The sequence below is a fragment of the Thermobia domestica genome, chromosome 5 (genome assembly GCF_964235325.1).
Source record: "Thermobia domestica chromosome 5, izTheDome1.hap1.1, whole genome shotgun sequence".
NCBI classification, from domain to species: domain Eukaryota; kingdom Metazoa; phylum Arthropoda; class Insecta; order Zygentoma; family Lepismatidae; genus Thermobia; species Thermobia domestica.
In genome coordinates this window covers 238,610,327-238,626,898 of record NC_137458.1, presented here as the reverse complement: position 1 = coordinate 238,626,898, position 16,572 = coordinate 238,610,327, and the positions used below count along the sequence as shown (strand labels likewise).

Below are 16,572 nucleotides of genomic sequence, written 5' to 3'. Positions count from 1 at the left end.
TGTCTTTTCATAATTTATTATTCAATATGTCTAGTCAGCGATTATATGATGCTACCCATTCTATCAGATGGTATTACTATGGTTGATTACTATTATGACACATAAACTACAAAGTATTACCGTAGTCCGACTATATATCGCCCTCCGGTCCGCGTGATATTATGGTGCAGGGGTCAGAACCTGAGATGTTTGTAGTTACACGTATCTATTCAATATCTATATATCAACACGCGGCGAAGTATTCACTGGGCTACTATATATTTAACTATATGGGTGTCCTATATTCTATATTCATTTACTACAATATTCATATACTTATTAATATTCATATTCACATTAATATTCATTTGCCACGACGCTATATTCTACAAACACCCTGTTTCCTCTATCTACGCCCAGCCTATTTACACATTTCATCATAATACTTTAAAATCTATAATCACTACAAACATTTTCCCATTCCGATCACCGCACGACAACCTCACTCGAACCCAAGACTCTTTTACCACACACACAATACTATGTAATACTTGGTAGCTTTATTAAGAACGAAAGAAAAAAAAAAATCCTACGTATGTTCACTGAAAATAGAATTATCTGCGATAATGTCTAATGTTTATAAAATTCTGCATCAACAATGAAATTCTACAGCCACGAAGAAAAATGGACATTTAATATATTTTCAAAGCGAAGAACTAGCATCATATCGCCCGACTTCTGTTAAAAATTTACGTATTGTTTATTTATTTAAATATTTAGATTTCTAGACTATGCAGAATGTTGAAACTTTCAGAATATATTAATTTTGGGTCACTTGACCTAACTGTACATTCATATGGGCTGTGAATTATACCTTCTAGGTTTTATTTCGAAAAGAAAGGTCAATTTCACGGAAACTAAATCACTAAGCACCTCGACAGAAGAATGGCGGTTAGTACTGACTTTTGACACTAGGGCTAGCGACGATATAATGAACCCTTGAACAACTGAATGTGACCTTGTACACGGAATTATTATACTATATTACGTTCACTTAATGACGGAGTAATAAAAATTTATCGCATAGTAAATACTACACTGTCCAACACACTCTTTCATCACTTAATTATCACTATCACTGATACTACATTACAGATATACACATACTACTCGAACTACAAGACACATCATGCCACATTCATACTACACACTACATTAATACATGTTATACTAATAAATATACACAGAAATCATTCAGATTTCACCATGTTAAATCGGCTCTATGAAAGGTAACGAAAGGAAAGAAATGAACAGGGCCAACTGGCTCTTTATTTACTAAATCACATTCTTGAAATCAACCTGTTTAATCGATGCCCTGAGGGGACATATCAGAGTATTAGCTAGCAATAGGACCCCTGCCCTGAAGGGGCAGGAACCCGGAAACAAACTGAATGTTCAACTCATCCCGCTGGAAGCCGTACTCCCAATTTGGGAGTCAGATAGGAGCCCTTACTGAAATTTACACGTGCATTGTGATTACTGGACTGACTACCACAAAATTAAATACCGCCATGTTACTAATAAATAAATACAAAAAGAAATCACATCCACTACATACACGAACACAAACGGTAGTGAGGCAGGCCTTACGTAACTAAAAAAGGAATAATTTTAAGGATAAGAATATTTTAAGGGAGAAAACACCACTCCTCCGAAACTGTTTATAGATTCCTAAGAAAACTCGCAAACTGATGCACTTTACAAAGCCTGTCCATAACTAACAATATCTGCACAACATGGCGTCATCTATTTTTTATTTCTTCAGTCCGGTTTTTACTAGGAAAAACTAACAAATTATGGCTCCGTAGCTTCCTGCTTGGTAGTTATTCGACTATTATATTAGTTTTACCTTTTACTGCAGTTTTTCTCACTCCGTTGCGACCTTTTAAGCTCGACGATCGAAATCTGGCTGTTGTCAGCAAGATTTTCCGGCTTGGAAATGGAATAATTGCGCCCTAATATCATAGCGTGGGTTTATCAGCCAATCAAAACTAAGCATTTTGGCGGTGGGGCTTTGAAACGAATAAAATTTGGTGAAATCTGGATTAAACTAGATTTTAGAAGGACCTAGGTATCTAAAAGAGAGGTGAAGGGTGGTCCTAAAAATTCTGTCGAATTTTAGATTGGTTATTTGATCTGGAAAGTTCCGTCCAATAGTGGATCTATATTTTCGGATAGCACTGACACCGTAAGAATTGTAATAATCCATTTACATATACATATGCAAGACTTATAACTAATTTAAAATATAAATAAAGATATTGATTCCCAAAACTATCATTCCCAATGAATTTTTTACAGTTTTTCCATGTTAATTTGAAATAGAATAACAAATAAAATTACGAATTATATGAACAGCCAGAAATTTTTTGTTAAACATCAAGTACAGTCGGTGCAAAAAATTTCGGGCACCCTCCTATTAAAAACATAATTTCATTAGACTGTAATGGCATATTACAACAGACTGTTTTTTCCGAGCCCTTGCATGTCTACATAGCATCCAAATTGCTCGACACAATTCTCAAAATTGTGATACAGGTGTCCATGTCAACCTTTCTCCGTGACGAAAAGAATGTCCTCGTGCAATCTGACTTCAGATTTGAACGGAATGATATCAGTGAATATGTACAGAAGACAGTCCACGAATATAACCCATAGTTCATGCACAATAAAAAAAATGTAAAACTTCCGTCTATATTTACCGTCAGTTTTTTTTTTTTTATTTTTTTGAGAGTATTTAAAAGTTTTAATTTGAAATTACATGAAACTTACATTGTTTTCTTTATAGTTCATTGTGATTAATTAGTTCAGTGTACTTCAATTGAAATGTCATGAAATCAATATTCCCCTATCTTTATGAAGCAATGATTCACAAAATGTAACATTTTTGTATTTGCATTGCAATATGACTTAAATTTGCAGAATCCAGCGATGATGAACCTGCGACAAAACAGACTCCATTACAGAAGAAGAATGCGGTTTTGAACGGGCCTTCCAAAAAATCCCCAGCCGTAAAGAAGGCATCGTCCAGTGAATCGGAAGAAAGTGATTCCGAGGAAGAAGCACCTCCGCAGAAGAAACCAACACCCGCAGCACCGGTGAAGAAATCTCCTGCTCCTCTACCGAAACAAAGCCCTGCAGTTCAGAAAGGAAAGCAAAAAGCTCAGGAATCTAGTTCAGAGTAAGTTTTGCCATAAATATTGTCAATATAAACGATAAGAATAAGAAGCAATATGTTATATTGCGGTCACGTTTTGTTCATTCTTCATTGTAAGGATTCTTATTCATGAAGATATTGTAACTAATTTAGTTACAAAACTTTGACCACGATTCAGATAGTGAACCGTAAATTGATTAATTAAAAATATTTTTATGTTCCAAATATATCTTTGAATAAATGTGTATGAATTGCCCACATTGTTCTCTCTTTTATAGAATCGAATAAGCACTCTCGATCGGATTAGATTTTAACATCAGCAGTGAGCATATAGAAGACGTGGGCCTACAATTTAACGTAGGATCCGAACCACGTGAACTCTGTCGGGAATCGAACCCAGGTAAAGGCGCGTATGTAGTCCAGCGAGGGAGCTCTATCACATTCGACTACGCACGTAGTTCTTACCTTGCTGCAACAGAACCGCATGTTGTAAAACATTGACACCAGCCATAATAATTGTGGAGCAGCAAATAACTCGATTATGGTGTCACTTTTGTCCATTGGTAAGCAACTATCAAATTTTAGTAATGTTAACAGTGTTTCAATGTTGTATTTAAATAACGGGTTGATTGAAAGAAAAAAAAATTCTACTAAATTCGAAACGGCCGATTGAGCTGAAATTTCGATCGCTAGTTACAACTGTTTTCAATATCATTTTATATTTTTGAATAAACTAGGATCTATCTGCAATGCTTTCGTTTTATTAGTCTTTAAAATGTGAGAAGATTTATTGGACTACCTTGTGCATTCAAGGGCTTACACCAGGCTGGTTATTGCTAGACATTGTGTATTATAGAAGGATATCCAGAACGTAACGTTTTGGAATAAAAAGACGAGTGAAAATATAATTTTTATATGCATTTCGAAGCCACATTCTTACACTACTTTTTGACATTGCCGCTGGCCAGTCTAGGTACTAATAGCGATGAACAAGTTTAAAAGTCCATTGTTATAAAATTGCGTGCCACCTGTAACTTCGACCATTCCTGCACGCCAGCCTGAAGGTCTAGATCATCAAAGCATTGCGTTGCTAGCCAGGTCTTAATGTTGGGAAACAAATGCTAGTCGCTTGGTGCAAGAGCCGGGCTATATAGCGGATAGTCGGAACCCTCGTATGAAAGGCCTGTAAGTATGAGTCTGTTTGGCTGAGTGTTGCCATGAAACAGCAGGACTTTTGCATTGTTTGACGCGGCCTTTAAATTACTCTTCGCAAAGGCCTTTACCAGTTCCTGAGTCTGCCTGGCCGAGTGCGGGGGTTGGTTGTCATGAAACTAAATAGCATAACTTTTGCACTTAGTTTTTCTCAGCATTTGTTTTGAATTACTCTTCAACTCTTCTGTAATGTATCACAATATTTTTCAGCGGTAATTGTTGCTTTTCGTTACAGAAAGTCGATTAGCAGTACACATTCCCTACCTCAAAACAAATTAGGTATAAATTTTCTTGCAAATGTGATTTTATATGATTTTGCTTTTTTCTGTTGTCTCAACTCCATGGACTTTTGTTTTACCGTAACATGTTTAACTTCAGTCTCGTTCACAGTAACGATACGATCAAGCAATCACAGTCTTTGTTAGAGGCCTCAAGGAAATTCAAGGTGGCTGCCATCCGTTGAATATTGTTCCTCTGTCAAAGTATTCAGAACCCCTCTCTCACAAAGATTGTTAGCCTAACGTTGGGTCACAACTCCATGCAATAAGGCCCGTGAAATTTGCGGAAACTCAAATAAGAGTTGTTACCTTAGGACTGCTATTTTTAGGAATCCTGCCATTGATTTTTTGCGACTAGTTCATGTGTTACAAAGCACGGTCTTAATCGAGAACATTTTTTCGGCCATCATAAAACGTGAGGTGCCAACCCCTCACTTGACGTTTATCATAAACTGTTTATGAACGTCAGTCGGTTTAGTATTTTTCGGCAACAAAAATTGTATGACCGACCGACCTTCATAACATGCGGGATTTTCAGTCTGAGCACCCATGTTAACGTATTGTGAACAGAGCAGACGCAACGTGAACCTCTCATCCACAGGTGGATGCTCAGTTAACGGGCAGAAGTCCCTGTAAGTGGCGTTGCTTGCCCTGCTGATAGTGATATCCCGCCGAAATATCTTTCTGGATAGCTCTCGTACGAACTGTTTTAATACTTAAATTATTTTTAAATTTTCATCATTACTTACATTTTAACAAGGGAGGAGAATCAAAACAAATTTTATACTGTACATACCTCAGTGCAGTATTAAGTGATACGAGCTTTAAACAGTGTGGGTGGGGGAGGGGCACTGATTCTTTACACCTCTTGCACCTATTCGCAAATACCGTTGGCGATTTCAGTGGTTCCTCCTCCAGACTCGATATACCAGAAAATTAATCCTATTCTGAACATAAAACAGCAAGCGCGACACCAGTTTCACGTCAATTGACGGAGGAGCAAGTATTTGAAATTTACTATCCAGTCAAATCGCAATTTCGACAAATTGCCTGGACAGTTACAATATACTAACTTCAGAATGAGTTCAAGTTCTTGAATGAAAAGATGAAGATAGTATTGCTTGACTGGATTCAACAACAGATACTTGAATTTACAAATCCTCCTGGGCACATTGTATTCGTGCCTTCTTTCAGCGATGGTAGTTTGCACATTCATCTGGAGCTCAGTTACTGACTTAACATGTTACAAATGACAACCTCCATGCCTTACCTTCGTGTATATCCACTTCCAGGGTTAAAAGAGACTATCAAAACCTTGACGGAATACTGCAGTGTTCTATTTCATCCACACGATGAGAGCGGGAAGCAAGGTCATCGGTATTTAGTCACCTGCAATAAAAGAACGAATGCAAGAAGCTGTATTGATTCAGGAAAAAGTCAGGATCATTCTACAATGAAAAAGATTGTGAATGACTTTTTCACGATTACTTGAGGAATTGTTATCGAAAGAAGAGGAGCAACGTTATGCCTGATTAAGCTCCTTTTCTGTAACTGGAGCACACCATCGCAAAGTTACAATCCTGACTGGTGTTTTTGTGTCGTTTTGTAAAATATCTCAAGGTCTGCTTGTTTTACAAAAATGCGGTGCTGGTTGGAGACATCTTTGAACTTCGTGCTTTGTTTTCAACTTTTCATATAATTTATTGGAAATACATAATATACGTCAAAAATTCTGATTTCGTTGTCAAATATTTCATAAGTTTTATCCGGTTGTCTCAAGCTCGGGTCTCACTTCTGTCATAGACTTGCGTCATGAAAATTCAACAGTCTCAGCCGACGGAACACGTGCCAATTAGTGTTCCTTGATTTTAGTATAAGCTTTTCGACTGTGAAAACCGTGAATTCGATTATTTAGTTCGAATGTAGAAATCCAGATAGTGTTTTCAAACAGGTTTGATAATTTAAGAAAAATGACCCTCTTATTATTATTGGAATAAATTCAAACTAAGGATAAATCGAAACAGTACACATATATACAAAAATACTCTTAATATTTTAAATATATACAGTGTGTGTGGTTGGTTTCGGAATCCATATAATTTGTCGTAGATTAGATGTAAAGATTTAGTGCTTGGTATTTATTAATGTTTCGTTATTCCGTAGAGAATCAAGCTCAGAAGAGAGTGATACTAAGCAAAGTAAAAATGTCCCACAGAAGCAGATTGCTAAACCGCAAGTAAAGCCATCGCCTCTTCAGCAGTCACCTAAGAAAGGAACACCTCAACAGAAACGCAAGAAAGAATCCAGTAGTAGTAGTGAATCCAGCAGTGAAGAGGAGGCGAAAGGTAAATTTAATTACGTTTTATACTATATATTGTTTCTATATTTGTAAGTCAAAAGTCACATACCTAAAATCAATACATGAAGACAGTTGTTTCTAATATGGTTTCACTGCTTATGCGTCAGTCATTTTCAAGGAAAATATGTGAATTAATAGTATTGGGCACTTCATTCAGCTTCCTGAACAAATATAAAAGTGCTTAGGTAAGTATCCCATTCAGTCACTCAGCTTTTCAATAGATGTAAAAGTTATAATGCTATTTCAGCGATGTGCTATCTCAAACCTTGCTCGAGATATTTGTAGAGATTGCTGTATCACTTGTTTCAAATGGAGTATTTGTGGGGAATGTTTAAAATGATAGTTACTTCATAACATTACAGCAATAATTGTTGGTAGTTTTAATTACAAATTCTCGGAATTACATAATTTTAAGCAGTGTTGCAAATTACCAATGCTTGTCATATTTCCGGAGCAATTTGAGGTATCAAATTGCTAAAAGCGACATTATGATTTGTATAAATACTGAAAGCTATCTACATGATTGAATGTGATACTTATCATCTAAGCAGTTTTTTAAAATAAATCTGCCAAAAAGTTAAAATTCTCAGTCCCTTATATCTTGTTCCGTTTATTTGAAATATATCGTTACAATCATAGTATTCGGTATTAGGGTACGGGATGTGCATTGCTCTGCTTGTCTCACTTGGTTATATCTGCTACGAATTCAACTTTTTTCAAATGGCATTACGTCAGGGTGTTTATCGGTCATGAAAGTCAAGAAATTTAGCTTTTGGATCACGATTTTTTTTTTTTTTTTTTTTTTTTTTTTTTTGTTTTTTGTTTTTTTATCTGTACAAATATAAGTACAGACTAGAAAATTTTATTCTATAAAATGTCAAAATTCACCACCAAAAATGTCTGTAATCGGCTTTAGACGCTACTAAATCGCAAACAAGCACGCTTCTATCGCATGCATGAAAATTCGGCTTAATTCGCACCCATATTCGCTCTTGAGAGTGGTACGAAATGTTATGGTTTAGTAAAGAAAAAGTCACGAAATTTCATTTTGGAATTCTAATAGACACCCTGTACGTCAGATCATTACACATTTTAAATCTACATGCTTAACAAAAACTTGAAATTACAGACTGATAACAGTATCACAAACACCTAAATTTTGGAAACTATAACAGTAATATTAGTTTCGAGTACCGTGATCGTGATGTTCGAGTTTGAATAAATAGGAATGAAGCTACTTTTTTTTTTTCGTAAAGGATTTATTTTGAAAATTGCGTAGATAAGTATTCCATTCATGAACTGGATGGTTTTCAAGAGACGTAATGATAATGCCGTTTACAGAAATATATCTCAATCCATTCTAGAGATACGGAAAACCTGCATTCTGCTTAAAATGATGGGAATTGTTGACTATTGTTGCTTTCTGTGATACACAACGATGAATAATCTTTGTGAATTTATGTTGGATATTTTATTTAAATTATCTTTCAAATACTATAAAGGTTTTTGCGAATGAGGAGCTAAGTCCTAGCTTCAAGTGCATTTTATGTTTAGAATGATAGATAACGTAACACATGAGAGCGATCATGTTATGATTTGGATTTTTTCGTCCTTTTTGAACGCATACCAGTAGACCCAGTCCTGTTTTTGATACAGGTTATGGGGGGATAATGTATGCGAGAATAAAATAACCTGCTATTTTTTGTGATTTACGTTTCAGGGATACCAAATATTACTCCAGATACGTAAAATCCAGGTTGACACTTAGTAATATTGCAAGTATAATAGTTGTGATAGCCACTTCTGGTTCATTCGACTCGCCCTATCAGTTGAAGTTTTTGCCATAAGTCATTAGATTCAGGGAGCTTATCAAGATATTAAGTCTTTAATCATTTTTCCTAGCACTCTATCATCTTTTCGCAGGCCGATTGAGGAAAGCGGAAAAATTCAGTTGTGAATGCTAAGTAAGTCAGGTGAATAAGGTGACTGACAATTTAGATTTATTTTATCGCAAATATATAGACTGCGAAAAAAAAAAATAAAACCACTAAACTCCGGGAAATATTCCTGTTTATTAATTTTTTTAGGAGTCTTATTTTATTTGAAGTGTTATCCTGAAAGTTTCCTGGAAATCATGTTACAACTGCTTGTTAGAGAGAAGGGTGGCCAATTTCTTTTTCTTTCTTAAAATATTCCATTGATTATATATTGTGGCAGAGCCTGTATTTTCATGTAGCAGAGCCCATCTTCTATCTATATATATAAAAGAGAACGTACAAATCCTTTGTCCGCTCATCACGCTAATACGGCTGAACCAATTTCTTTCATTTTTGGGGGGTTATTAGGATTTGGACCCTAGATGGTTTTTATCATATCACTTTAATTTTCAATTACCAGTGTCTTGAGATAATTGACCATTCAGGTGTCCACAAATCCTTTGTTAGTTCATCATAGGTAAAAATAAACGTATTTATATGCAACCCACATGACCGTGTCACTCGGCGGGTTAACATAAATGACAGGCGTTATAATGGTTTTTATCATATCACTTGAAAGCGAAAAAGTAAAAATTATCTAAGTAACAAAGTTTATTGCGTTCGGGGGTGACCGCAGCGAAGCGGGGCGGGTTAACATAAATGACAGGCGATAAAATGTTAACATTTACTGCAATCTTCTATGGTTTTTATCATATCACTTGAAAGCGAAAAAGTAAAAATTATCTAAGTAACAAAGTTTATTGCGTTCCGGGGTGACCGCAGCGAAGCGGGGTGAACGCTGCTAGTATTTAATGATTAATTTTATGTATATTTTGAAATATCAACTTTATTGAAGATTTTAATTTTTGTTTGGTGAAGGAGTAAAAGCAAGGAAATAATTTGTTAATCTAAATAATCTCACTAAATTTGTACGATTGTATTGTCAGCTTTTTAAAATCATCGGAGCACATTGTTCGCTGTCTGAGAATTCAGGAACTGAATTCTGAAAATGTGTAAGTGAGAGCAATCTACAGAATTTACTATGTTGCATTTGTACAATTATTGTGAACAAGAAAATACATTCTCGGGTATGTAGAAATTGTCTAGAATCATGAGACCAGAGCATTCCAAGTATTGCAGTTGTTGTTTGCAACAAGGAAGCGACCTCGTTTTCCCGAAGAAAGAAGGGCACACGCGCCTGACATCAGTTGACACAGTCAAATTCCTTGGGACAAGAGTTCAACAAAACGGAGGGACGAGAGGTCTCGAGACTCAGAGACTCACTCAGACTGAGAAAGTCAGACGCAGGAGGACGACTCGGTAGTACGAATCAGGCTGAGAAGTTGGAGAGAAGTTGAGACTGGAGTCTCAAATCGTTTACGTTTAGCGAACTAACGTTGGTGTTAGTTATCGAGTACATTGGACGCAGAGCTGGACTAGATCATCGTCACCAATGACTGCAGTAGGGTGTCTTAACCAGTAAGACACAATCCCGATAAAGATATCAACTTGGCGATATCTCCTATCCAGAGACCAGACCAGGAGAGGACCACCAGCTGAAGTTAAACCCGAGGTATGTGTAACCTTAATAACAATGATCAACCGCTCAATGCTTGGTATGCGTTGCTCTTCTGGCAAACATTCTAGATACCCGAATTTGAACATCACATATTTACACTGCAACACAAGTTATGAGAAATATAACCATCAATCATTAATTCGATATCTGAGTTGTCATTTCTTGGTAATTTCCTGTAAATACATGGTTGAATCATTAACTTCTCGCTTAGAAATTGTAAACGTTCCCACTCATTCTAGATGGTGAGTGGAAGGTGATCTTCTCAGTTCAACGTTTTCATCCCCGTTTTAAAGACACGAACTGAGGAGGTTGTCAATATTTATATATATAATGTTTAAACATTTCTTATGCAAGTAAAATTTATAAAATTTAGCTCAAGTAGCAATTCTTTAGTTAGTTCACGTTTGCTTATCCATTGTTATTTATCAAGCCTTTATTTAGCTTTTACATTCTTTATTAGTAAACCTTTATTGTACTAAATGCCGCTGATCAGGAGAAAATGGTTAGTCTGGCACCTGGATATCGGGAAAAAGGTTTTAAAATATTGCTCGTTAAGTCTTTACATTCGTACTATAGTCGCAAGTGAACAAATGTAGATTTTCTTTATAGAAAATGTAGTTTTGTGACATCCCTTGTTTTTTCCCCTTACCATTTTCATCTTACATATTAAAAGGATTATTGCGTACTTAAACAATCTGTGAAACTCCATGTATCTAGTATGTGCGTCCGTCCATCTTCAAGAAGTTTCACATTTATTTAATTTCGCTTATCAATAAGAGATGAGAACTTCGTACAGAGACCTGAGTGGACAAGATCTTGTTTTGAACAAAACTATATTTGTCTTAATACGCTTTGTAAAGTGTATTTTGTTTTGTGATTTGTAGTTCAAACAAAGACTTCTGTGCAGCAGAAAAAAGTTCAAGCTAAGAAGGAATCTTCAAGTGAAAGCGAAAGTTCATCCGATTCAGAAGAGGATTCAAAGGCGAAGGTCGTAGCTAAAGTGGCAGGAAAGACACCACCTCCACAGGCTAAGAAGGTACCTGTCTCTCAAAAGGCGCAGGACTCTAGTTCAGAAGAATCAGATAGTGAAAGTGAGTATGAATCTAAGTTTATTTAATTCTTGTAGCAAAAAAGGCACATCTTTGTTTCCAAGTGTTTACTTTTATTAACGTTTCTTTTAACGAGACAGTTACTACCTAGTCTTACTATAAATACTGTCCCAAAGTTTCACATTGACACGAAATGGTTAGAGGTATTTTAATATCTTACTAACATGAGTTACATGGACATATTTTGAATCAAAATTACAATTTTTCAAAATGGCCATCATTAGCCACACAGTCTTAAGTTTTTGTGCCCACTCATCAGTTGCATTACGCAACACATTAACTGGAAAATCTGTAGCTGTCTTCCGAAGAGAAGAGACTGCATTAAACTTGCAGTATTGGGATCTCTCTTCTTGCAGTCCATCTCCTGAAGCTTTGACAACAATTTGTAGTTCAAAGGATTTAGACCCAGACTTGCAGAAGGCCAATCTGAAATGGAAATAGTCCGGAACATTTGCCTCCGGACGCTCTGGGTTGTTTGTGCCTTGTTTGCTGAGACTGTCCTGGTGGAAGTTACATTTTGTCCATGGAAGTGTGTGTTGGTGAGATTCTTGACTAGGCTCTCAAGCACTGTCTCCTGGTACACTTTGGCTGACGTTTTGACCTCCATTCCACAAAAATGGAGCTCCGTTGTGCCCTCGTAGCTCACACCCTACCATACCATGACTGACGCAAGATGTGGCATATATCCTGTCATTTTGGACATTGAAAGTCTCAACACTGAAGATCTTCTCATCAATGGAAAGGGTTCGACAGTATCCATTTACTGTGTAACGCTTAAGTAAGCGCGTTGCTTTTAGGAGCCTCTGGCGCTTCAGTTCGTCAGATGATGTCCTTTGTTTTGTTCGTAAGCATGTGGAGTCCGGGTCACGTGCTTAACGTGCTAGACATTTTCGATATCTTCAGCCTAGAACCATAACTGAGAACCCAGCTAATTTCGTCGGACACCGCCGCCACTGCTTTCACAAATTCCGGTATTCGTATTGTGCCTAGTCTTCCTTGCCGTGGCAATCTTTGACAGTTCGTCTCAACAAAGGGCCGTGCGGTAAACTAATTTGCAGCTTCTGGAGGGTTTTGAAAATCTCTCCTCTCTGTTTGCCAAACTTGTGCAACGCTATCACGGCCACACTATTTTCACACACGCCTCATTCCATCTTGAACACTTTACGCTTCTTGAGCTCATTCAGCAATGACTCGCGCTTCACTATACCGCTCTTGACTTTGCTCGCTTGTACAGGCGGAAGTACAGCCACCCTCAAAAGTAGGGACACTATTTATGGTAAGACTAGGTATAAAATCTTGAGTTTCCAACAAGGAAGAGAAAAATATTAGTTGTCATTTGTAAGATTACAGTGGAGTCTGTCCATTATCTGAAAATCAATACATGTGTATAGTATAATACTGGAGTGCACTGATATATATGTAAAGTTTTCTGAAGTACTAATCCTTGATATATCGTGTTATGTGGAAGCAGCTCTAGAGTAAGTGAAAGCAATCTTGGCGTGATAACTTTTACTAGGAACGTAATCTGTGATTCATTAGTTTCCTAATAAAATTCAGATTCTGGAAACAACGTTGATGGGAACCTTAAATTGTGATTTGAAAAAATTTAAAATGTACAATGACCAGGATATAGCTTTCTAAAGCAAGGTGGATGAACAAAAGTTTATTAAACAATTCGAAAGCTCGTTGATAGAAACCTTAAATTGTAATTCTTTCCCCTAAGGCTGTGCCTGATGTTAAGCAGTCGAAATATTATTTTCTTAGTGACTTCTTTTTAATGTGTTTGCATTATATATATAAAATATGGGTGGGTGAGAGAGAATGTTATCAGTGTTTGAAAACTGCAGATTTAATCATTTAAGAAACATAGAAAACTTGTAGTGGAGAAACTCCAATCATAACACATTTTTATTACTTAACAAGAGTAATGTGCTAAGACCGGATTGTTAATAAAGCAAGGTACAAAAGTAACCTGGGTATCTAGGATTGTTTCTTTCAGTTCAGTGACTTCTGAATATTAACTTTAGACTAGGCGTAACTTGATTGTACTAACAAAGTTAATTGTGAATCCGGAGTATTTTTTTTTTTTCTCCTGTAAGTCCTAACTTCTCGATTTTGGTTTTGGTGGTCATTCCCTCTGTATCTCTATATATACTTCGGTTAGGTTAAAAACGTTACTAATACCAAGAGATATGAATCACGTGGGAGTTAAATGTAACAACTAAGCTTGCTTGTGTTAGTTACTGCACATTTTTCTCAGCTGGCCTTCTGGTAGGTTGTTAACAACAACAACTTTCCTTCATTTAAAAGAATGTAGACCTGAAAAATAATATACATAGCCTTGGAAAAAAACTTGAAATTTAAAAGCAAATCTGTATTAGACAGTCCATTATTATTATTATTATTATTATTATTATTATTATTATTATTATTATTATTATTATTATTATTATTATTATTAAGAATGAAAAATATTTTTACGATTAGTGAATAATCCGATTTAATAATAGTGATATCTCGGTATACGTCCTTAATCCGTTCCAGTCCCTTGAACTTTCACTAAACTGGACAATACCAAACAAATTGTTCCCATAAGGAATACAGAGAAAATTACTAATTCGTTCCCATGGAAAAAATATTAGCATTGTTATTATACATTGATGAGGTGGTATAAAACACAAACACTGCTTAATGCTAAAATACAAAAGCAATTGGGCTTTGTTCTCATTAACACCAAACAAATACCGGGATGGTGCCTACGATAGTGGTCCCAGGCCTCTTCTTCCCCTTTCTTCCTTACCAATTTCGCTGGTAGTTTGATCATCGAGGGTTCTCTCTCATCCGATTTAATAATCCATTATCCGTAATGAACTAGCATGTTCATAGATGCCGAAAGGCCAGAAATCTAATTCCAATCCTAATCATTTTGACACAAGTTTTGAGTACAAGTCCTATTCTAAGCAATGGTCCTATACCAATCAAAATTTTTCATGTCTAAATAGGACTGTAATAAGTTTAATAGTAAGATACCAGTGTAATAAGTTTAATTTACTCAACGTCTTATGATTCGGTTTGGTAACGCTGTTCTTAAAAAGATCCGTTCAGTTATTTTTGCAACTTCTGACGTGGAGCGCTATATAAAGAAACGTGTTGGGGAATGCCTTAACAATAAAATGAACTGTACAGCAGTATGGTTACCACTTTTTTGTGACACATTTGAGCGGAATATCTGAACGCGCGTAGATTCAACGCAAAACGTAGATACCGTTATTTGCCACACCTCCTACGAGAGGCTTCTGTTGCTAAGTGAGAAATTTCCGTGGCTTGTTCTCTCACAGTGGTGACAAAACTGGCCAGTTAGGTCATGTGATTTTACTCTTTGCGACTACTTCTGTGCGAAGTTTCGGAAACAGGTTAAAACTACTAATGCGAGAAGTCAGTGAGGAAATTGAACATATCTATCTCCATGGGCAAGTATGAGAAAATAATTATAAATTTGAGAATGAAATCCTGCAGAGAAAGACGGGGGGGACGTATGTCGGATGCCATCTTTTATTCTTAAATTCAAACATAAACCCTATGTAATGATATAAAAATATTAAACATTTTTATTTACATAATCTTTATATTAAATTCCTCGTTCTTATTGAGGCACTATAAAATACGGCAACAGCATCGTTAACAGTTTCTCACAAAAAAAGACAAAGTAACTTACGTATTTCTGAGAAGATTTGTTTCTGCGTCCGTTCTGGCTACTATATCGCTATGAAAGTGAGAACACTTCAAAAAATATTCTTTTTGGAGTCACATTATACCGAATTTTAAAATATTTAGTCTCTTTTATATCGATTTTCTTTGATCTTTTTACCTATTAAAAAGGTTGAAATTTTAACTGAATGTGTTAAGGTACCCATTCAAGTAATGACTAATTAAATGAAAAGAGGATTGTATAATCTAAGTTTTTTCATATAATTCTAAACTTATTTATCCTTTACCTTTGATAATGATGGTGCATAAGTAGCGTACTTGGAATAACGTTTGCTTATCCCATGGAATTATTTACCCACTTTGTCTTAACGCTTCCATCTTCTCTCCATTAAAATTAATAACAATCATGTTCAGATATAATATTACTATAGATTGCTATGTGTATTGATTCCTTGTTTTTAGGTGAAGATGAGACTCCCCCAGTGAAAACTATCCAGAAGCCCGGCAAAAATATTGTTCAGGGGAAATCTCCAAAAGTTCAAGGAAAGGTGCCAGGATTACAAAGCAAATCCCCTGCACAGTTAGTTAAATCCGTAAAAAAAGATGACAGCAGCAGCTCTTCCGAATCCTCAGAAAGCGACGAACCACAGCCTGCTCCAAAGAAACAACCTTCCAAACCATCTCCACAAGTAAAACCTGTGTCCGGCAAAGCTAAAACAGAATCAAGTTCAGAGAGTTCAGACTCGTCTGACGAAGAAGAGACTGCAAAACCACCAACTGCGAAGAAAGTTCCTAAAGTTACTACACCTGCTGTGAATAAAGGTGCCAAAGGAGCCAAAGCTAAGAAGCAGGAATCTTCAGATTCAGAGGATTCCGATTCAGAATCAGAAGAGGAAGCTAAACCAACTGTGAAAAGTGAGTTTTTTTTTCTTTTTCTTTCTTTCTTTCTTTGCTTGTTGGATCCAATATATTTCAAGCAAAAATTTTCTTGTAGGCCTTATATCTAGAGAACTACATATAGTGTAGCCAAACCAAAACTATCACTTACCTCAGTGTGACGTGCTTATTCCGTAAAAAAATACAAAAACTCGATTTAGGGGCCGTTCAAAAATTTTGTGGCCTCTAATCTAAAAAATTCAACATATTTCATTCAAA

The 16,572-nt window shown here is 36.1% G+C and overlaps 1 protein-coding gene across 4 annotated transcripts in view; it reads left to right on the top strand.

The window, feature by feature from the left end:
• Nucleotides 1-16,572, top strand: part of Nopp140 (nucleolar and coiled-body phosphoprotein 1) — a 48,788-nt gene that overhangs the window by 14,883 nt on the left and 17,333 nt on the right. For all 4 annotated transcript variants that reach the window (XM_081759831.1, XM_081759830.1, XM_081759827.1 and 1 more), the window contains exons 4-7: nt 2,962-3,220; nt 6,850-7,031; nt 11,485-11,691; nt 15,880-16,332. In XM_081759831.1, coding sequence (XP_081615957.1) covers nt 2,962-3,220; nt 6,850-7,031; nt 11,485-11,691; nt 15,880-16,332 — 1,101 coding nt within the window. The remainder of the gene's footprint in view (nt 1-2,961; nt 3,221-6,849; nt 7,032-11,484; nt 11,692-15,879; nt 16,333-16,572) is intronic.